Source organism: Chanodichthys erythropterus, chromosome 16 (genome assembly GCF_024489055.1).
Source record: "Chanodichthys erythropterus isolate Z2021 chromosome 16, ASM2448905v1, whole genome shotgun sequence".
NCBI lineage: Eukaryota > Metazoa > Chordata > Actinopteri > Cypriniformes > Xenocyprididae > Chanodichthys > Chanodichthys erythropterus.
The window spans coordinates 10,496,150-10,518,686 of NC_090236.1; the positions used below are offsets into that span (position 1 = coordinate 10,496,150).

General features: G+C 40.5%; 2 protein-coding genes across 4 annotated transcripts; both read right to left on the bottom strand.

Moving 5' to 3' along the window:
• Positions 1 to 2,529: 2,529 nt before the first annotated feature.
• Positions 2,530 to 4,974, bottom strand: LOC137003741 (polymeric immunoglobulin receptor-like). The gene is made up of 5 exons (XM_067364029.1): positions 4,902 to 4,974; positions 3,113 to 3,424; positions 2,705 to 3,013; positions 2,583 to 2,610; positions 2,530 to 2,539 (listed from the first exon to the last, which is right to left on the bottom strand). Exons 1-5 carry the CDS (start codon positions 4,972 to 4,974, stop codon positions 2,530 to 2,532), a joined length of 732 nt encoding a protein of 243 aa, XP_067220130.1.
• A 710-nt stretch (positions 4,975 to 5,684) lies between these two features.
• LOC137002424 (polymeric immunoglobulin receptor-like) lies at positions 5,685 to 15,855 on the bottom strand. 3 transcript variants are annotated; one of them, XM_067362045.1, is made up of 11 exons: positions 15,740 to 15,855; positions 15,270 to 15,575; positions 14,863 to 15,171; positions 14,373 to 14,429; positions 10,119 to 10,424; positions 9,710 to 10,019; positions 9,068 to 9,171; positions 8,874 to 8,926; positions 8,373 to 8,432; positions 8,233 to 8,289; positions 5,685 to 8,153 (listed from the first exon to the last, which is right to left on the bottom strand). In XM_067362045.1, the coding sequence occupies exons 1-11, from the start codon at positions 15,792 to 15,794 to the stop codon at positions 8,106 to 8,108; spliced, it is 1,665 nt and encodes a 554-aa protein (XP_067218146.1). In that variant the 5' UTR covers positions 15,795 to 15,855; the 3' UTR covers positions 5,685 to 8,105. The 3 variants fall into 3 exon arrangements, with proteins under 3 accessions (XP_067218146.1, XP_067218147.1, XP_067218148.1); XM_067362046.1 differs by lacking the exon at positions 14,373 to 14,429; XM_067362047.1 differs by lacking the exon at positions 8,233 to 8,289.
• Between the last annotated feature and the right edge of the window lie 6,682 nt (positions 15,856 to 22,537).

Sequence of the window (22,537 nt, forward strand, 5' to 3'; positions counted from 1 at the left end):
TGGTCTCCACAGATGCCTCTGCCACGGGATGGGGGGCCACGTACAACGGGCATGCAGTGGCAGGTCTTTGGACGGGGCCTCAGCTGCATTGGCATATCAATTGCCTCGAGTTGCTAGCGGTACGTCTTGCGTTGGCCCGCTTCAAGAAGCTGTTGTCAGGCAAGCACGTTCTAGTCCGCTCAGACAGCACTGCGGCCGTTGCGTACATCAACCGTCAGGGTGGTCTACGCTCCCGTCGCATGTCGCAACTCGCCCGCCATCTCTTGTTGTGGAGTCAGAAGTATCTGAGGTCCCTTCGGGCCACTCATGTCCCAGGTGTGCTCAACCGTGCAGCCGACGAGCTGTCACGGCAGCCTCCACTTGCGGGCGAGTGGCGGCTCCACCCCCAGGTGGTTCAGCTGATTTGGCAGCATTTCGGCGAGGCTCAGGTAGACCTGTTTGCCTCCCCAGAAACTGCCCACTGCCAGTGGTTTTATTCCCTGACCGGCGGCACGCTCGGCACGGATGCCCTGGCACACAGCTGGCCCCCGGGTCTGCGCAAATATGCGTTTCCCCCAGTGAGCCTTCTCGCACAACTCCTGTGCAAGGTCAGGGAGGACGGGGAGCAGGTTCTGTTAGTGGCTCCGTACTAGCCCACTCGGACCTGGTTCTCAGACCTCATCCTCCTCGCGACAGCCCCTCCCTGGCCGATTCCTCTGAGGAAGGACCTCCTGACTCAGAGACGGGGCACCCTGTGGCACCCGCGTCCCGATCTATGGAACCTCCACGTGTGGTCCCTGGACGGGATGCGGAGGTTCTGAGTGATCTCCCGCAAGCGGTCGTAGACACCATCACTTCCGCTAGAGCTCCTTCCACTAGGGGTCATCCCTTTGAACCTTTGCAATCAGTCGACCTGAAACTAATGTCTCTTAAGACGGTTCTTCTGGTTGCATTGGCTTCCCTGAAGAGGGTAGGGGATCTGCATGCATTTTCGGTCGACGAAACGTGCCTAGAATTCGGGCCCGGTGATTCTCACGTCATCCTGAGACCCCGGCCTGGATACGTGCCCAAGGTTCCTACCACTCCCTTCAGAGATCAGGTAGTGAACCTGCAAGCGCTGCCCTCGGAGGAGGCAGACCCAGCCCTAGCTTTGCTCTGTCCCGTCCGCGCTCTGCGCGTTTACGTGGACAGAACGCGAAGCTTCAGGACCTCAGATCAGCTCTTCATCTGTTACGGAGGCCAGCAGAAGGGAAAGGCTGTCTCCAAGCAGAGGATGGCCCACTGGATAGTGGACGCCATCGCCTTGGCGTACGAATCCCAGGGCGTGCCTTGCCCGCTCGGGTTGAGAGCCCACTCCACCAGAGGGGTGGCCTCTTCCTGGGCGCTGGCTCATGGCGCCTCGCTGACAGATATCTGTAGAGCTGCGGGCTGGGCGACACCTAACACGTTCGCTAGGTTTTATAGCCTACGTGTAGAGCCGGTATCCTCACGTGTACTCGCATCCACTAGTCGGTAGACGTGTTGTACCCACTCTAAGTGTCGGCTTGCAATGCCATTCCCGCCACTGGCCGGATACGTGCATACTTTCACTCCAGTCGCGTTCCCCGCTTGGCGAACCCTGTCGAGTTCCTCCGCATCCCCCTTCGGCTCTGACATTGCGGAGTGTCTGATGCCAGGCCTACATCCGTCGCTGACGCTGTCTGTTGGCTGGGGCCCATATGTCGTGACCCCTCTACGTGAGCGGTCCCATATGTGTATTTTCCACGGTTTAAAACTCCCTACGGGCCGAGTCCGTGTCTTTCCCTTAGCAGAGCCAGCTCTGCTGTCACCTGTCAGATGAGTCTCCCCCTACCAGGTGGAGCCATCCCAGGGACTCCATATGCGTACTGCCCCCCGGGCCAGTCCATGTGTGTATTTCCCACGTAAACTCCTCCCCCATTGGGTAGGTAGTGGTCTCCGCAGCGTCCCTTACGGGTTCGCTTCGCCAGTGTGTCTAGTTTACTTAGTGGGTAGTGGTTAGACAGCAGTAGACTCTCTCGGTGTAAGCTCGCCCCCTTCACCGCCAGCCGGTGCTATGGGCGGCTGAGCTTGCGCTGGGCACTGGAAGGGGTTTCGTAACTGTGGCGCTTTAGTTGGGATCCCAATTCGTCGGTCACTACTGACGTACGTCGAACGTGACCGACTGAAAGGGAACGTCTCGGTTACGTATGTAACCCTCGTTCCCTGAAGGAGGGAACGGAGACGTACGTCCCGTCGCCACAGTTTCTGTACCCTCGCTGTAGCGCGGACACCAGTTGTCTCCTCAGCGAAAAACAGAGTGCGATTGCATCTGCTTCCTATTTATATACACCTGACGGGGGCGGTGCGCATTATGCAAATATCGCACGCCAATTCCATTGGCTTGTTTTAGTTTACACGAAGATGATAGGGCTCTCTAAGCGATATCCCAATTCGTCGGTCACTACTGACGTACGTCTCCGTTCCCTCCTTCAGGGAACGAGGGTTACATACGTAACCGAGACGTTTTATAACATTAAAGACATACAAAGTTTAGATGTTGCTAAAGAATAAATCACAAAAAAAGAGAATTTGTTAATACTTACTTGTCCTTCTCAATGTCGGTCACACTTACTGCCAAATAACAGCAAAAACGTTATAGTATTGATTATGGACTGAGTTTTATATTTTTATTCAGTTTTAAAATACAGTATTAAATAGGTTTTACCTGGTTTTGCCTCAATTACAGTGAGATGAACAGGGTTCATTGCCTCTCCAGCAGAGCAGAAGAACCATCCAGAATCACTGAGTCTCAGTCCAGTCATCAGCACAGTGAAGGAGCTTCTCCCATCATCACTGATCTGGACTGATGAATTCTGGGATGTGTCAGTCCTCCCCACTGTGTAACAGCTCTGATCTTCATATCTGCACCACTGTTTGAGTTCATACTTATATCCAAAACTGTAGAAACACTGGACACTGACATTACCACCTTCATGTCCAGATACACTGCTGCTCACCACAGAAACATCAGGAGCTGAACACACAGAGTCATTTGAGATTATCAAATACATATGTGTGAAGTCAGAGAATTAGACATTAGAATGTGATTTTAAAAAATGACAAAATCTCATACCAGACTGAATCCTAAGATAAAGATCGTATGTAATTTTCACCTGTCCTCCAGTCTCCACAGCACAATAATAATCTCCAGTGTCTCTATAGTGCAGGTTTCTCATAGTCACAGTAAATAGACTCTGATCAGGATGATCAATTACTGACAGATTATCCTCTGTTGTGTTTGTGTAGATATTAGATAGAGTGTTGTGTGAGGACCAGTATTTCTTCTGCATTGTTTTTTTCTTATCATAATGACATGGGATGGTGACAGATCCTCCAGTCTTAATAGTTAAAACATGATATGACCCACCACTGTAGCATTCAACACCTAAACAAAATCACAAACTATTATTACATCCAGGATTAACAATAATCACTGAATCCAATATCCTCACATAAACCACATTAAATATGTGTTATGATCTGGTCACACTTTTATTTATATCTGTTTCAGTAGTATGGGGTCTGGGGGCAATTGTGATATACAAAATTTTGTCATTCACAAATAATCATGTCAATTTTCCAGTTAACAAAAATATGTTCAAAAATCATTTTGCTAATGTTCCCATATTAAGTTATGAAAATGTTATTTCTGAATGTTATCTCAACTTTCAAAATGTTTTTTAAGAGTTTTTTTTTTTTTTCTTGGTTTATATGAATGTTTTGTGAACATTGAATTTAATAGCTTTGGAAAAATGATGGGAATGGAACTTTTGAATGTTCTCTAAAAATTCTGAAACAATTAGTAACTGCAAGATATAAAACAATTTGCATAGCCAATATTTACTTGTATGTTGTTGGCTATAAGTCAAAGAAAGTTTTGGCCTTTGAGCTTGTGTTCACCACAGACCTTATTTCAGCCATTTAACCAAAATCCCATTCAAAAACCCATTGACTTACGGACGGTGAAACCGGAAGTGCTAAAATGCTAACTCATTGCCGCATTTTGGCCTAAAAGTGATGTCACACCCACACCACTCTGTGGCGATGAATACCGCTAAAAGCAGAGACACTTTAATGGTGCCTAAAACCCAGAGTTGGCACAACATAATCTGAAAACATATGCAACTATCCACTTAAACTGGTTTACCTAGGCCCCAAGTTTTGGAACTAGAAGTTGAGGTTATCCACTTACACTGACTAAACTTACCAGGTAAATCACATAACCTGCTTTCTGGAAACACCCCTCAGGTGATTCCTCAGAAGTTTGGCATATTTTTTCTTATTTCTCGCTTGTTGTGACAACTAATTTCAAGCTTCAAGCCTCTCACACCATACATACCAGTGTAGCTGGAGCTTCTTCTGTTTACTGATATAATCTCTGGTAGAATCTCAAATTCTACGTCTTGAAAGTATGACCAATATAAGAATTTTCACCGGAAAATGTCATCTAACTAAGTAAGTAACATTTCTGCTACTTTTGACCATCTGAGGAAAAAAGCATTAGGCCTACAATAATAAATCTAATGATTACTTAGCCTGGATTATATTACTGCGATACAAATTATTATTACAGTTATACTTTGTTCTCAAATTGTTAATGTTAACAACATCAGCATTGCATAACTATGTAATTAGTGTATATTAGCATTACTTGTAGATTTCAATTTCTGTAACCACCCTGCCATCCAAAGTCTTTTGCTTTTGAATACAGGTGAATCTCCAGTTTTCACGGATGATTGTCAGTGTCAGATTGAGGTTTAATTATTTTAGCTGCTGTGAGAACAGGCTGTAAATGATCTGCTACAAGCAGCATCCTCACATGATAAAGCCGACTAGCTTGGATTCCTCCAGACGTGACGTACTGACGCAAAGACGAATGACCGCATGCTCGAATTTCCCTCGGAAATCCACCAGGTCACTCTTATTATAAAACATTATTACAAGTTTACCATTGTGAATCGAGCTAAGATAAGGAGATAGTTTTGAACATTGGCTGGTTATGCACTTGCTCAAAAATTGATTTTTGGATCATTTTTAACCAAAAAAAGTTACGGACAGCAGCTTTAATATATTTTAAGAAAGGTTATTTATTGCATTTATTTTATTTGTTTTACTTACTGCAAATAAATGTATGACCCTATATGCTTTATTGATACAGTTAACACATTTTAAATAAAAATGAATTTTATCATTACAAAACCAGATTAAAATGTACAATATGTTGCATTTGTGTATGTGGCCGTTGTGTTTTAGCCTACAACTGGTCAGCTTCCTTTGTTCTGTCCTCATGTTGTCTTATATGTAAAACACGCTCTTAGAAGTCTTTCAGTATCTGGCTAAGGGGTGTGTAGACTACATAGAGTACACATATGAATAAAATAAAACATAAATAAATATTTAAATTTATTCTTTGATGGACGTTAAGGTTTCAATTTGGCATATTTTTTATGTTTCATACAGCATAACATGCATTTATTAATCTAGATTAATGTTAATTTCTACATATATTCTATTAAATTGTTAACATTTCAAGTTATATAAATTAACATTACAGGCACAATTGTAATGTTATCCACTGGAGGCGAGATTGAATAAACCAAGTGCAGTTTATTAATAAGAAACAAAATACAAAACAAAGACACGAACTTGACATGGTTTGGCTACTTGACTTTAAACAGGAACAGTCACCAATAGTGGTTACAGGGAACAAACATGCATGGCAAACATGAGGGCTTAAATACACAGACTAATGATAAACAGACACACCTGTGAAAGACAATTAACCAATGACAACATAGGACACAAACAAGGGAAGCACATGGCAAACAGGTACATGAAACTGACTACACGTCAAAAATTAGACATGAAACAATAACCAAAACCATCTGTGACATATTCCCCACTCTATCGGCAGCTCCAGACACCCAAACAAAACCCATAAAGTCCAGGAGGGTGGTGGAGCAGAGGAGATCTTCAGGGAATGCCCGTGAAGAGGGACAGGACCAGGACATGGCAATGGCGGGCCTGGATTGTGGAGCTGTCGTGGGCCTGGGCAGTAAGACCATGGGCAGACCTTGGCCATGGAGCATGGGCGGCAAGGTACCTATAGCACCCCCCACCATGAATATGATTTCTGCCCGAGTCCCATTGGATTCTTTTCAACTGGTTGTAGACGTGAAGACAACACATCCCATGATTCTACAAAATCAAGGAGTCAAGCAATGCCTTTGTTTTGAATAAGTGACCTCTAGTGGCAAAAATGACATATTGTGCCATTAATATATAATGATTGACCATGAATTAGCAATATTCTCTATACTGCTTATCCTCTGTAAGGTCGTGAGATGACCATGAGCCTAATAGTATTTACAAATTAACATTAAAATGAACCTTTTAAGTTTATCATACTTAATGCAGCTAATGGTTGACCTTTACTGTAAAGTGTTACTAAAAAACACACACAAATGTGTACAGTTTTTAGTAAGTCTCTACTTCACTACATGACACTACACAACCCAATATAGCTTGCAGATTAAAGATGTAGGTATCTAGAACAGAAACTAATGATAAAAATAAGAAAACCCTTTAAACATTGACCTTTCATCCAATTGTATTACTGCTAATTCTTAAATACTGATACAGGTGTAATTAAGATCAGAATTTATAAGAAGAATTTTGCATTTAAATGAAAACAGTACCATAAAGGAAATTACAATGTCTCAAATACAGGATTGATTTTTATAACAATTGTGCAGTCCGCTTCATTGATTATAGCAGAGCTTTGTGAGATCGCAATGAATTGAGATGACTGACAGCTTTTTTAATAAATATAAAGGGAGCTCTTGCACACTGTCTATGTGATATATATCTATTCCGAGTTAGAATAAGATTTAGTTTTGCTACATTAGGTAAGGCAATTCAAATTAGCTGCCATGCCAAATCATGCATACAGTATGCTTCCTTTTCTGTTCATATTATTCTGTTCACAGTGGTTTGTGAACGTAGCTCCTTTACTAACAAATAATATATCTGGAGTGTTTATGCTTGGATGTGTAGGTTGTTGCTAGGCGACACGTAACCTGAAACTGTTTCATGACATTCTATATTTAAAGAGGAAGTGCATCTCTTCTGCCATTGATTCACATCCTACCCCACCCCACCCCCCAAAACCCTATGGTTGCTTGTTATGAGTCAAAGAAAGAAAAAATGGTGGTTGTTGGTCTGTTGGTTGTGAAAGTCTCATGATTGTGTTTCTTCTGTACTATAATCTGACGTCAACTTCTATGTAATTTTGGTGGTTTGGCTGTTTCCTTATAACTGCCCAGAAATGTCTTTATTTTTTAATATGATGTCATGACGTCGCTGTCTTGCCGCCAGCCAATTTCTGCATTGCTGATCATGGTTTTGAGTATCAATATATCTGCCCTTTCCAAAGAACACAAGAACGTGCAGTAATCTCAGACAACTTAATCAAGGTATTTTAATCAAACCCACAAATTCATTTGAAGAACCAAATTAGATCAATGAAATCAGTTGCGATTAGAAGATCTGGCATCTGATAAATCATCTCAGATGTATTAAGCGAGGACAGACCGCAGGAGAGGGTCTGGCCAAAACAAATGTGCATTTGTTATATGTTATATGTAGACTGAAAATTCACAGTGTCTTGTTCATTTTTACTTGTCCATCTCTATGTCTTCCTCTAACACATTATTGCTCTTCCACGACATTCAACTGTGAATCTGAACACACTTCTACCAAAATAAATGTAGTGCTATGGAACATAAATTAAGGTTTGACAGATTTTGATAACTGAATAGTCCATTTTGCATGTGATCGCTCACAAGATGAAAGAATGCTTAGAAGTTTTGAAGAGTTTGACAATTTCACTGAGAATCAACTCATCTGTTTTGATAAACAATTGTAGACAATTGTACTGTAGAGCAGAAAAACTGCAATACTAATGTGACCGTGAGTTGAACAGGGTTCAGAGTCTCTCCAGCAGAATCGTCCAGAATCACTCAGTCCAGTCAGAAGTGTCTGTTCTTGTGTTCTTCTCACTGCTGTTAGTGTGGACCCACCAAGCTGTACATTAGTGCCCCTGTTGGAGGCTTCTGGAAGTGCAAGATAATTTTTTACATACTGCCAGCATCACAATAAATCCATGAATTAATACATTTCTGTAAAACTTACTGCTGCATTCACAGGAGCATCACTGATAGAACTGTAGGTTTTGTCTTTGATGGGATCCTAATTAAACATGTTCATCAAATCTTACTCTTAATATGTCATACTCTGAACTTTCATGTCAGTAGTGTGTCTGGTATACTTACATTTGAGCATTCATCATTTATAATGTTGTATATCACAGGATCTTCAGGTTCACAGTAGATCTGCATTTCACACAAGAAATCGACATATGATTCACTAAATGGACAACAGTTTCCATGGCCAAACCAATGTAATGATATGAGAAATAAGGGGAAAACAACTCTAAAATGCTCTAAAAAGTTTTAATTGGCCTGGAGATTGATGACATGTCTACTAGATGGATCCTGGCATAAGACACAGAGAGTCTTATATCAATCACTTTGGTTCAATTCTATTCTATTCTAATTCAACTTTGCCCATGAATTTATTACAAAATATTTCTGAATGTTTTCTGAATGTTCTGAAAGGGAACGTTTAACTACTGTTGAAATCTTTATCTAAACAGTTCAGTTTTATACACAATAATGCAATTGTAAAAAAAAAAAAAAAAAAAAAAAATTAGAAAATACACAGATCTTTATGAACATTTTCATTACTAGATGCTCATAAATTAAAAGACTTACTGGGTCACTGGTCCTGCTGTCATTTCTCTCTATGATTTGGTGTTTATCTTGCTCTTTATTTTAAAATGGGAAACAATAACAAATGACATAAACAGAGTTTATACTATTGAATCTGTGCTGTTGAAATGATAAAATATCAGGGCATGAAAAAAAAACTTTAAAACAATTAAGAATGGAGTGCAGGTCAAACTGACTGGATCTCTGTTTCCATCTCCAGGTAAAAATAACACCGACTAGAATCAACAGCAGCAGAAGAGCAGCTGAAACTGGAAGCCACACAGTCAGAAGCTCTTTATTTCTGTGGGAAATAAGAAAACACTTTCAAATCTGTTCATTCAAAAAAACTCAGAGTTCTGGAACTAATGCGGCTGAATAAAAGGAATCTGATCTAAACTTTGATCAGACCTTTATTAAATTTTGTTAATCTATTTCAGCCTAAAAGTATTTATAATTAGTTTAAGCTTTATTTTACTTTAAACAGTAAAGATGTGCATTTGTATTTCTTCAGTGACTTTAGTTGTATTATTATTTTTAGAAATTTCTGCAAAAAACAGAACAAAAAAAGAAAATTTACCAGGGCAATGAGGAAATGATGTAAGCATTAAACACAAAGAAATCAAGGCAATAGAGCACTGACGACAAAATAGGCAAATATAGAATAATCCCAGGAAGATTATTCTGAGAGGAAGCTCATTTTAATGAGAAATGTTTCAACACTAACAATTCTGTCTGATTGTCTGTGGCCTCGTTTACTGTCAGAAGTAGAAAGCAAAGCAAGTTTAGTTGTGTTCTATTTCATATGTAATAGCAAAAAATTTAATTATTGAAAAAAGTACCTTCTTTTGTCTATAATTACAGTGAGTTGAACAGGGTTCATTGCCTCTCTAGCAGAGCAGAAAAACCATCCAGAATCACTGAGTCTCAGTCCAGTCATCAGCACAGTGAAGGATCTTCTCCCATCATCACTGATCTGGACTGATGAATTCTGGGATGTGTCAGTCCTCCCCACTGTGTAACAGCTCTGATCTTTATATCTGCACCACTGTTTGAGTTTATCCTGATATCCAGAACTGTAGAAACACTGGACACTGACATTACCACCTTCATGTCCAGATACACTGCTGCTCACCACAGACACAACAGGAGCTGAACACACAGAGAGATTTGAGATTATTAAATGCATGTGTGTGAAGTCAGAGAATTAGACATTAGAATATGATTAAAATAAATTACAAAATCTCATACCAGGCTGAACCCTAAGATAAATATTGTATGTAATAGTCGACAGTCCGTCAGTCTCCACAGCACAAGAATAACCTCCAGTGTCTTTATCCTGCAGGTTTCTCATAGTCACAGTAAAGAGACTCTGATCAGGATGATCAATTACTGACAGATTCTCCTCTGATGTGTTTGTGTATTTGTTAAATTTGCCATATACTGAGGACCAGTATTTCTTCTGTGGAGGGTTTGTCTCATTATAATGACATGGGATGGTGACAGATCCTCCTGGCTTAATAGTTAAAAAATGATTTGACCAGCCACATTCAACACCTAAACACACAACACAAGCTATTATTATGACCAGGATTAACAATCACTGAATCAGATATCCTCACATAAACCACATTAAGCACAACATGAACATCTGTTTCAGTAGTAGGGAGTCCGGGGGCAATTGTGACAGACAAAATTTTGTCGTTCACAAATAATCATGTCAATTTTCCAGCTAACAAAAATGTATTCTAAAATCATTTTGCTAATGTTCCCATATTAAGTTATGAAAATGTTATTTCTGTCATGACAACTCTCGGAGTGTTTGGTATGGTAATGGATATGACAATGTAGATATTTTTGGTCTTGGCAGAATAGATCTGCTACGCTGCTGCTGCTTAATTGCTGCTGCTGCTGTTGATTATTGTTGCTGCTGCTGCAGAGCAAGTACGGGACTTGCTACTGCCAATACATACATGACCCGCTGCTGTGAGCAAGTAGACATGCTGCTGCTGTACAATATAGTGTACATGAATAACCCCCCAACAGAGCAGGTGACATGATATTGGACAATACAAGCCGGTGTATTGCATGTCAGAGATCCCCCATCAAAGCAGAAGGCAAGATGATGATTCACTCTAACCCCCCAGCAGATCTACCGCCAAACCATATGTACTGCTGCTGCTCCGAAGAGCCATAGGAACCGTGTGCTATCTATGTGTGCCTGGCCCATTTTTTGCCACGACAAGTATTTCTGGGCTGTAAGGATTGGCTCTAGTGGTCTATAGCCGCGTTTTCACAGAAATTACCCGGAACAATTGTACCAGGAACTTTTCTCCCAGGAACTTTTTGTCCCCACCAGAACGGTTGCCTTCTGATTTTCCACATGGTCTAAAGTACCGTGAAGATTAGGCTAATTTGTCCGGTGACGTAGTACTGCACACAACTGTTTCTTCCTGTCAGTGACGGACCCTAATCATTCTTGTGCGACAGAAAAAGCAGTATGGAGGAGAATCAAGGAATGCTCAAGGTGTATTGGTTTACTAAAGAAATAATGAACCAAACGGCAGAAAACAGACGAGCACTGATAGTAAAGCGTATACAGAAAGCTAGTAATTCTCGATATAAAATGAGACAACGTGTCTTATCAGCAGTTGCTGACATCGACCGTGAGATGGCTGGGACGAACGTGCGCCATTGGGCAGACAGAACAAGATTGGTAAGAAAACAATCAATCAAAATTATCCAAAGTTGTGAAGAATGTTATTATGGAATTTACTACTGCGTGGAGTTGACCAATCAAATGCGGCGTGAATCTGACCAATCAGCGTGTTCAGCGCCTAGTCCCACCCCCGAAAGTTCCTGAACTTTGAAAAAGTACCACCTCGCCATCAGGGACTTTTCTGAGGGGGAAATTTTACCCGGAACTTTTTTTAGTTCCTGGTTCCTGCGGTGGAAACACACCAAGTACCAGCCCAAAGTCCCTAGTTCCTGGGTAAAGTTCCTGCGGTGGAAACGGGGCTTATTAGACCTAGTAATAGACCACTACCTAGTAGTCTAGTGTGCCTGGGCTACCACGCAGAATGGCTTAGCTCTAGTGAACGATATGGCTATGTGTACCTGGGCTACCACGCTGAATGGCTTAGCTCTAGTGGCCTATGTCTATGTGTGTCTGAGCCAAAAGGCTCAAACATACCAATTAGAACGCGCATTGTGTGTCGCTTTAACAAATGGTAAAACGTTGCAGGCTAATAGAGATAAGATAAGCAAATAATAGTATAATGACGTAGCATCGTTTGAAAATGTCATTGGACCCTGTATACTCCTGAAAGTGAACTCATTTGGATGAACGGAAAATTAATGAGCAGGACTCCAACATGCATCAGCTGACCCAGCCCGAACACATAGGTACATGAAACATCAGCTTTGAAGAGTTGTTGAGTTGAGCAATACTATGAAACATTTAGATTTACAGTCATACTGTAATATGAAAGAGATTAACAGAAACTCAGTATTTTTAATTAATATTCTATCTTGTCCAAGTTGCATTCTAATGCATTTCTATCTTTGTCCCATATAAAATGTCGGTTGATGCAATTTGACAGTGAATCCCATAACATCATTTCTCAGCGTGCAACCGGCTGTCGGTCCTCACATATAAACACAAATGAAATGTATGGCCGCGAGCGTGTAAAACGTTCACTTATCTCAGTAGCGAACTCAAGTTCCGCTACGTCAATGGCTGACCACCACACTGCAAAGTGTCTTTTATTTACGCTCCTGTTAATGAATACCTCGGCATTTTAAGCAAAGAGAGAGATTTCTGACAGTCATGCAGCAACCACTCAACAAAGCGCGTCCATAATTCGGCTACACTTCCAGCCGCTGCAACATGCCGCATAGAAAACACCTGATGTTATCCAGAGCGCAACACGTTTATACTATACAGATTATAACACAAAATACATATTAAGCATACTGAGGCGCTCTTGCTTCGTTGGAGAACTGCCTTGGTACACTCTAGGGTAAGCAGAAATTATAAATATCATTCTACGTGAAATCCATTAATTAAATGACTTAGCGACCTCTCTAAGCATTAAACAGACTGTTGATATGACATAGAATTGGTAAAGCAGACTACGCAAAATGCAGTGATATAGTGTAAAACCCATGTACTTATCTTAGATGATTCTGAAGCACGCTGCGCTACTAAGCAATGCTAACTCATGTATTTAAAGATTAAAGGTGCTAAAGATGCTATGTTTTATACATTTTTGCAATATTACTTGAAACTGTCTTTACTAACTGATAAAAGACTATTTATTAGGTGCACTGAAAGTAATAATATTAATATACATCATCTGTGCACAAGGTAAGGCCTTAAAAACATCAGCCTCTAACATTCTACATCTCTCATGAAACAAACAAGGGAAGCACAGGGCAAACAGGTACATGAATCATGACTAATCTTCAAAATAAGACATGAAACATGAAACAGAACCCAAAACCATCTGTGACATATTCCCCCTCTACGGGGGGCTCCATACGCCCAAACAAAACCCATAAAGATCAGGAGGGTGGTGGAGCAGAGGCAATCTTGGTGGAGTGATGGAGGACCAGGCCTGTGAAGGGACCAGGAACATGGCATGGCAATAGCGGGCCTGGGTCGTGGAGCTTTTCTCACTCAAACCACTGACTGGTGTTGCTTCTGGTTGCTTTTAGAGGGAAAAGATGATCATAACTGCTGGTCTAGGATCAGGTTTCTCCATAATATAGCATATTGGTCAAAAGAGATTTGGTGTTTGCGCACTTTAGAATGTCAAATGTTTCTATTTGACATGTGTTTGTAAGCGTTGTTCAATGTAGCCAAGGCACAAACATATCTGTTCATTTCTTGAATGCAATGACCAATTAGACGAGTTTAAGGGGCCATTTACACAACACCATTTTCAACTAAAAGCGGAAACCTTTTCATGCATTTTAGGGTTCATTTACATGACAATGGCCTGAAAATACTAGTTTTTAAAGTTAGAATCGCCAGGGTTTTTTCCAGTGCTGAGTTCTGCACTTTGTATATCCTCTCGTTAGTTAATTTATAACAATTGTGCAGTCCGCTTCACAATGAATTGAGATGACTGACAGCTTTTTAATTATTATGAAGGGAGCTCTTTGCACACTTTCTAGGCGATATATCCATTCAGAGTTCAAATAAAATTTAGTTTTGCTATAAGGCCATTCGATTTGGCTGCCATGCCAAATCACGCATACAGTATGCTTCCTTTTCTGTTCATATTACAGTTGTTTGTGAATGTAGCTGCTTCAATAACAAATAAGATACTGAGCGTATATGTTGGGATGTGTCGGTTGTTGAAACTATTTCATGGCATTCTATTTTTAAAGAGGAAGTGCGTCTCCTCACCACCCCCCAACTCACATACACACACACCCCTTCTGTTGCTTGTGAAAGTCTCATGATTGTGTTTCTTCTGTACTATAATCTGACGTCACCTTCCTCTTGTCTTCTGTGAATTATGACAGCATCCCACACAAAAGGGAGTAAAACATCTAAATGGAAAATCAGTCAATTTATAACTCTTGTAGTTTATATATAGGACTATTTGCATCACACATATTGTTTTGAAGTAAAGGCTGACCACTGCAGAGCCTATATATGCCATAAAATAAATACTTTTGATGTGTATTTTCATGTTTTTAAAATATAGAAAATGTCTTAAAAGATATTGATAATGTATATAATATGTGTGTGTGTTCAAAAATATATTATTCATAAGTATTTTGAAAATGTTTTAGTAATTTGTTTTGATCTGAAATATGTGTTGGCAATTATTTTTATAGTTGAAAATAAAAATGTAGAAATATTGTACAAAATATTTAAAAAATATATTTTTCTACATCTCTCTCACTCCTGCAGTCATGCTATGTGGTTGTTTGAATAATAATAAAACTAATATTTAATTATAGAAAAAAAAAAATGCACCTTGTTTTGCCTTGGTTACAGTGAGTTGAACAGGGTTCATTGCCTCTCCAGCAGAGCAGAAGTACCATCCAGAATCACTGAGTCTCAGTCCATTCATCAGCACAGTGAAGGAGCTTCTCCCATCATCACTGATCTGGACTGATGATCTCTGGGATGTTTCAGTCCTCCCCACTGTGTAACAGCTCTGATCTTTATATCTGCACCACTGTTTGAGTTCATTCTGATATCTAGAACTGTAGAAACACTGGACTCTGACATTACACCCTTCATGTCCAGATACACTGCTGCTCACCACAGACACATCAGGAGCTGAACACACAAAGATATTTGAGATTATTAAATACATGTGTGTGAAGTCAGAGAATTAGACATTAGAATGTGATTAAAACAATTACAAAATCTCATACCAGGCTGAACCCTAAGATGAAGATCGTATCCAAAAGTCAACAGTCCATCAGTCTCCACAACACAAGAATAACCTCCAGTGTCTTTATCCTGCAGGTTTCTCATAGTCACAGTAAAGAGACTCTGATCAGGATGATCAATCACTGACAGATTCTCCTCTGATGTGTTTGTGTATATTTTAGATTTATCAATTTCTGAGTGCCAGTATTTCTTCTGATGTGGGTTTGTCTCATTATAATGACATGGGATGGTGACAGATCCTCCAGGCGTAATAGTTAAAATGTGATTTGACCAGCCACATTCAACACCTAAACACACAACACAAGCTATTATTATGTCCAGGATTAACAATAAATCACTGAATCAGATATAAACCACATTAAACACAATATGAATAGCTGAGCATAAAAATCTGTCAAAATGATAAACAGAATACATTAGAGACAAACACAGAACAACATTTAATACTTACCTAAAATGAGCCAAAACCCGATTGAAATGTAGAATACTTTTGTGTATGCGGCCATTGTGTAAGTTTCTCTTCCTGTATCTTGAGCTGTTTATGTGTGTTTGTAGTAACTGCTGCACTTCCTTGGCTTCCCCCCTCATAACACTGAATGTCTTGCAACATCTGGCTAAATGTTAAGATAGAGTCTAAAGTTCAAGTTATGATCTGGTCACACTTTTATTCACATCTGTTTCAGTAGTAGGGAGTCTAGGGGCAATTGTGACAGACAAAATTGTCATTCACAAATAATCATGTCAATTTTCCAGCTAACAAAAATATGTTCTAAAATAATTTTGCTAATGTTCCTGTGACGAGTCAGAAGAGTATTGATCCATTTGCAGTTTATTGTTAACAAGGGCAATACAGCAAACACAAACCAGGAAAAAGGCAGATAGTCATGGCAGGCGGCAGACAGGGATAATTGGTAAACAGGCAGAGATCGAGGCAGGCAGCAAGAATCAGAGTCCAGTAAATCAGTCAGCAACAGAACAACAATACAGAATTAACTTTCAGAATTGACAACCATGGCTAATCAAAACTTTGCAATGGACTGCAAGAGAAAGCGTGCTTTATAGTGAGTGAGTGAGTGAGTGATTGGCAGCAGGTGCATGGGTAATCAGTCCCAGGTATGTGGGTTCATGGGAAATAAAGTCCAATGTAAACTAATACTCGGGTGAAGGCTCCCTCTGGCGGTTCGGAAGATCTGGTGCAGGAGACTCGATCGTGACAGAGCCCCCACCCTGCGAGTGGCTCCGGACGCGAAGAGGAAAGTGATGCCAGGGCGATATGTAACAGTGAAATGGAAACGAGTTAAGAAGAGCGCCCACCTTGCTTGACCCAGATTCAGATGTTTATTTAAGTTCTTATGATCGATCAGGACGATGAAGGGCTGTTGAGCACCCTCGAGCCAGTGACGCATGGATGCCTTCATTGCTAACAACTCTCAATTTCCCACATCATAGTTACTTCTCGAGAAAACTTTCTGCAGTCGAGCGCAAGCACAAGAGAACACCTTGTTGGATGGCTCATGTCGTTGTGAGAGAACTGCCTCAATCCCCATGCTGGAGGCATCAGCTTCCACAATGAATGCATCTGGATGATGAAGTATGGGTGCGGTTGTGAAGCGATGTTTGAGCTCTTGAAAGGCCTGACGAGCTTCGGGAGACCAAGAAAGGATGGTTGAATTTCGTCAAGTCATGGAAGTTAAAGGTGCTGCCACAGTGCTGAATTATCTGATGAATCATCGATAGAAATTTGCAAAACCCAGAAAACACTGTAATTTGTGTATTACAGTGTTTGTGGCTGGGGCCAGTCCACCACTGCTCTCACCTTCTGGTCATCCATCACTACTCCCTCATGACTGATGACGTAACCCAGAAAAAACGTTCTCGTCTGATGGAACTCACATTTCTCTGCCTTGGCATATAACTGATGTTGTATGAGGCGAAGAAGTACAGTGCGGATGTGGTGAATATGTTCTTCCATGGTGTTTGAATAAATGAGGATATCATCGATGTATACTGCCACCCACCTATCGAGCATGTCTCTGAACACGTTGTTAATCCTGGATTGGAAAACTGACGGACTATTGGCTGGGCCAAATGGCATAACAGAGAATTCACAGTGCCCAGTGGATGTGGAAAAGGCTGTCTTCCATTCGTCCCCCTCCTTTATGCGTATAAGGTTGTAGGCAGAGCGCAGATCTAACTTGGTGAAATATTTGGCCTGGCGGAGTTGTTCTAAAGCTGCAGGAACTAGTGGAAGAGGGTACCTAAACTTCACGGTGATATCATTGAGACCACTATAAACAATGCAAGGCCTGAGACTCCCATCCTTCTTCACGAAGAAGAACCCGGCTGATGCTGGAGAGGTGGAAGGCCGAATAAACCCCTTGGCTAACTCCTCTTCTATGTATTTCTTCATAGCGTCTGATTGAGGTTGTGACAATAGGAAAATTCTTCCCCTGGGTGGCGTGGTACCAGGAAGCAGGTCGACAGAACAGTCCCAGGAGTGGTGTGGTGGTAGTAAGGAGGCTTTGGCTTTACTGAAGGCCTCAAAGAGATCAGCATATTCACAGGGAAGTCCAGGAATGTCAGGTTTTGGCTGGGTGACAGTGATGGCGCTGACTGGAATGAGCGATCAGTTTGGGAGATCTGGTGCAGGAGACTCGATCATGACATTTCTGAATGTTGTCTCAACTTTCAAAATGTTTTTTAAGAGTTTGATTTTTTTTTCTTGGTTATATCAATGTTTAGTGAACATTCCATTTAATAGTTTGCATATTGCAATAATTTGCATTAAGATTATTTTTATTACCACACTGGCAGATATTGATAATTTTACTTAGTAAAATGCACTTATATAATTTTCTTATATAGAAAATCCATCTTGATTTAGACATCACTTACACTTTAAAAAGGAGGAGACCGAAATAAACTCTGGGTTTACTGAAGAAAACCTGCTCCTGACCAGGTTAGGTTCACAGAGTAAGTTACCATGGTAACTGACTTTGAGTATAAGTTACGTCTCTTACAGAAATGGGCCTGACTTACCCTGCTTTCTTGGGTTTGATATACCTCCCATTCTGAAACAGAAAACCCAGAGTTTCCCTCATTTCAGGGTTAACATACTCAGAGTTCTCACTTAACCTCCTTGCTGCTTGAATCATGACAGCTTTATTCTCAGTGGTGCTGTGGTGTTTGATTGTAAATGTTGCAAGCATCATGTGTCATCTGGTGGAGAAGTCTAGAATAATTTATTTCAAATGAGAATTATTTGAAATGAAGTCATTGTCAAAGCGGTTCCCTGTGGCGTTACTGTCTAGTATTGTCATGTTCCCTTTTCCACAATTATATTTAGGACTACTGCATAAATTGGTTATTTTGGGTCTGTTTTGTGTAAAATACATATAAGCAAAGAAATAATCAGCATGAAAAAAAAAAAAAAAAAAAAAAAAAAAACGGTAGAATCTGTTATTAATCTAGACACTATGGTGGTATGATGATATTTATGGCGAAAAAAAAAATGTGCATAACAAAACTTATTAAAGTGTGGGTGTGCTTTTGGTTAAAATTAGTTATTGAGTACAATAAGCCTAAAAAACAACTAAACATTAAACATCACACCTGAATTGTGCGCACAAAAGCCGCTGAACTCTTTCAGTTATCCTGTGCTTGAACTGTCAAATGCCAGTGTTGTGTACTCAAGTCTGAGTCCACTGGACAAATACCCACACTTGCAGTTTGGCCAAAGTGTTCAAGTGCGAGTGAAGACCACAAAAGTTTTTTTTTTTTTTGTGTGTGTGTGTGTACTCAATGGGACACACTTAATCACAGGCCTGCAGGCAGAGCATAGCCCACCGATCAGAGCCCTTTTTCAATGGCTCTGCCACGGTGTCCAATCCGGCCTGAGGGATGATTCCAACAATAATATAAAATTACAGCTATTTGAGACACAATTTTCTATCACTCGCTTTCATCTCAAGTGTAGCATATGCACATTTATCAGGACAGTCAATAAAATCTGGAATCTTCAGGATGCTTTTCACATGCTGGACTGTGTTGTAATCTGTCCTCGGCTCCGGCCGGTCCAGAGAAAAACAGACACTCTGACATTTTTGTTACCCTCCGAGGTAAAACAGAAGGCAACATTTCCTAGCTCTTGGGACATCAAAGGGCCAGATCACATTCCAACACACACCACACACACACAGACACACACAAAAACACACAAACATACTTAGAGATTGTATGTACAGCTATTCTTAAAATATAACTATGCCAACATGGACCCGTCATGTATGTCAAGTGCATTGCATGTTTCCTAGTGTTTAGACTTAGTTTAAATAACTGTAGTTGAGTTAGTGTTAGTTTCAATGATGGAATTTGGTCTGTAAACCATAACTTCTTCTACATGCTTTTCTTATATGTCAAGTTTAGATTCATTTTAAAGCTATTTCCACGTCTCATTCATCTATGTATATTACATGCATTGCATTACAATGCATTGTTCGATTTGTTTAATGATGCTGTGAAGAAAGTACTCCATCTCGAAATCCGATCTGATAGTCATAAAGTATGCAAATTCAGCTAGGAGACCAGACAAAGGAACTTTGCCCACCAAATAGTGCTACGCATCTATTGGCCGTTCCAATTCAGGAGGTGTGTTAGCTTGGTTTTCCATAAAAACAACGACACACAATTTTTCCTTTGTCTCCCGATTGTCTCTCCACTGCCCCTGAACTGCCTCAGGCGACAACGCTGTCATCATGAGCTCAGCTCCTTCCAGGACGACCATCTCCTTGGACTCTCTCTCTTCTTTCTTCTCTGTCATCTTACGCGTCAGTTAAACCTCGTTTGAAAACCCCGCCGGAGAAACCCTCTCGGAAAGGACCAACCAAGCCAAGCGCATTGAAACTCTGCTGCACACCGACTTCTGTGCTGGCTCTCAAAAGGGTTAACTGTCGTAATTTGCCATTCTTTGACCATCCTTCCTTTCCTGTCTCTACTTTCCCTTTTGTATATATTTGTATATTCTGTATTTAGACGTATAACCTGTGTAATAGTAGTTTTCATATATTAAATACATTATATCCATGCTTTTTGTTCTCTTACTCATTCAACAAAAACCAAGTCACTTTAACGTTTAGATCCTATCCTTGCTTTACGTTTGGATGCTAGAATAGGAAGTCTTTCTCGTGGCCAGAGAAAAACCTTCCTTTGATAATATTCTATGAGGAGCTCAGTTTGCTGGACAAACAAACAGTTTCTCTAAATAATTATTAAACCAGAACTAATCATATATATAATTGATTATAATTTGTTGTAATTAATTCACCATATATGGTTAATTCCCCCTTGGGTCGGTATGTGCATAATAATTATTCATAAAGCTTTATGAATTATTATATTTATATTCCACCCATAAATTAATTAATAACTGTACAATCGCTACACGAGTAGAGAGATTTGAAAGTTTTAGTGGGCAGCTATTTCTGGGGTTTTGTTTGTAATTCTGTAATATTGAGCGCAATCTAAGCAACGTCAACGTTAATTGCTTATTATCATTGAAGATAAGTGTCACAAACTAATAAAATACCTCAAGGCTCAAGGTTGTAGCCTCTTCTTTGGTCCACAAATAGCTGTCAAACTGCTGGAGAATTGGCCTACATTCTATAAGGAAAAGGTTATCAGAGAAGCAGATAACCTTACTACCACCTCAGTGCTCCAGAGTTTGTTGAAGTCTGCCAGGAATCAGTACCATGATGAATCTTTAGAGGATCACCCAGGTATTCATTCGACAGCACTCGTGTGACAACACCACAAAAAAGGGAGGGGAAAAAATCACTTTTTTGTTTTTGTTTCTTTTTAGAGTGGGACAGTGATATGACATTTTCTGCTGTTTCTGCATATCCTGCCACCACAACCTTTAAAAAAGAAGATCAGCGCAGCTCAGGCCATGGACCATCTAGCTGTATTTCACAAGGTATGTGCAAGGCTACAGTTTGTGATTTTTAGTGGGTAGCACAAACTACATGGTTTTCACGGAGCACTGAAAAGCATTAAAAGTCATTAAATGGATTTTACGAAAAAAGGGCCTTAAAATTAATGACTTTTAATTATATTTAATTGCACTTAAAGGGACAGTTCACCAAAAAATGAAAATTCTTCATTTACTTAGCATCAAGTTGTTTTAAATCTATATGAATTTCTTTCTTTGTTCCATAGTATTGGAAAAAGTCAATGGGGTCCATCAACTGTTGGCAAAGTCAAATCTCTTCCCGTCAATCAGAGCAAACGATCCACGGAAAGAAGCCTTTTTTCCTTCATCTTAGGCCTTCTTGACCAATGGCCAAAGCTTTTCTCTTGCCACTCTGTCCTCTGGGGATAAGGCCTCAGTTAGTCGTAGCTTGTTGTCACGCAGGAACTTACAACCTCTGGCAGCTTGCCAGAAGGTATCTCGGTATGACGAAGAGCAAACAGGATAATTATAGACCTGTATGTACCATCCTTTCTCCATGGGCCGAGACTATGGGTGATATCCACCGCAGCCTCCATCCTCTCACTGATGCCAGCAACCACGTTGCCAAGAATATTGATTGCAACACACTGGACATCTTCTCCATCCTTTTCATGTACACCGTGCGGCTTCAGCGTCCACCTCCAACTGTACCGCTTGCAGTCTCCAACCTCTTCTTTTAAAGTTTTGTTCATCTGTTTAAGATCCTGGATTTCAGCAGACACGACTTTCAACGCCTCCTTGTGGGTAGCAGTAACAAGCTGAAGACAAGCTTTCAGTTTGATGTGCTGTAACGGCAGTTGTCTTGTCAATAGTTGAAATTTTCTGAATTTTTTTTAAATCTCGTCTCAAAAACCGCTAATAGCCACCAAAATTTCAGAGGACGTGTCATCACGCTCACTGTACTCTCTCTTTTTTTGACTGGGTTTTAAGGGGCTGTCAGGAAGAGGAGCAGCTAGGAGGTCACAAATTTTGGGTTGAGAGTCAAACCACTTGTTGGATGCGTTTTTATTGTACATGCACTTTGAACAGGATCCATCTGTGACAAGGAGCAGGTACTGACATGGTAACAACTGGAGCTTGTTTGTTTTTTCTTCTGCCCATAAATTTGGCTCAAAATGATAGATTAATCAACAATCTTGTTTATTTGTTCATTCATATAATATATGAGCTATGTTGGTTGTAATACCATCCAACCTAAAAACTTTCCCAATGACACTTCAGAAACACCACCTCCTCCTATCT

Coding starts and splice junctions, on each gene's coding strand:
- LOC137002424 (XM_067362045.1), bottom strand. CDS start 15,794: ATGGCCGCATACACAAAAGTATTCTACATTTCAATCGGGTTTTGGCTC. Junction 8,433..8,873: donor ACAGCAGGACCAGTGACCCA/GTAAGTCTTTTA, acceptor TGTGAAATGCAG/ATCTACTGTGAACCTGAAGA. Junction 8,290..8,372: donor TAAATGATGAATGCTCAAAT/GTAAGTATACCA, acceptor ATGTTTAATTAG/GATCCCATCAAAGACAAAAC.
- LOC137003741 (XM_067364029.1), bottom strand. CDS start 4,974: ATGTTTTATAATAAGAGTGACCTGGTGGATTTCCGAGGGAAATTCGAG. Junction 3,425..4,901: donor GGTCATTCGTCTTTGCGTCA/GTACGTCACGTC, acceptor GATTTTGTTTAG/GTGTTGAATGCTACAGTGGT. Junction 2,611..2,704: donor TGTAATTGAGGCAAAACCAG/GTAAAACCTATT, acceptor GTTATTTGGCAG/TAAGTGTGACCGACATTGAG.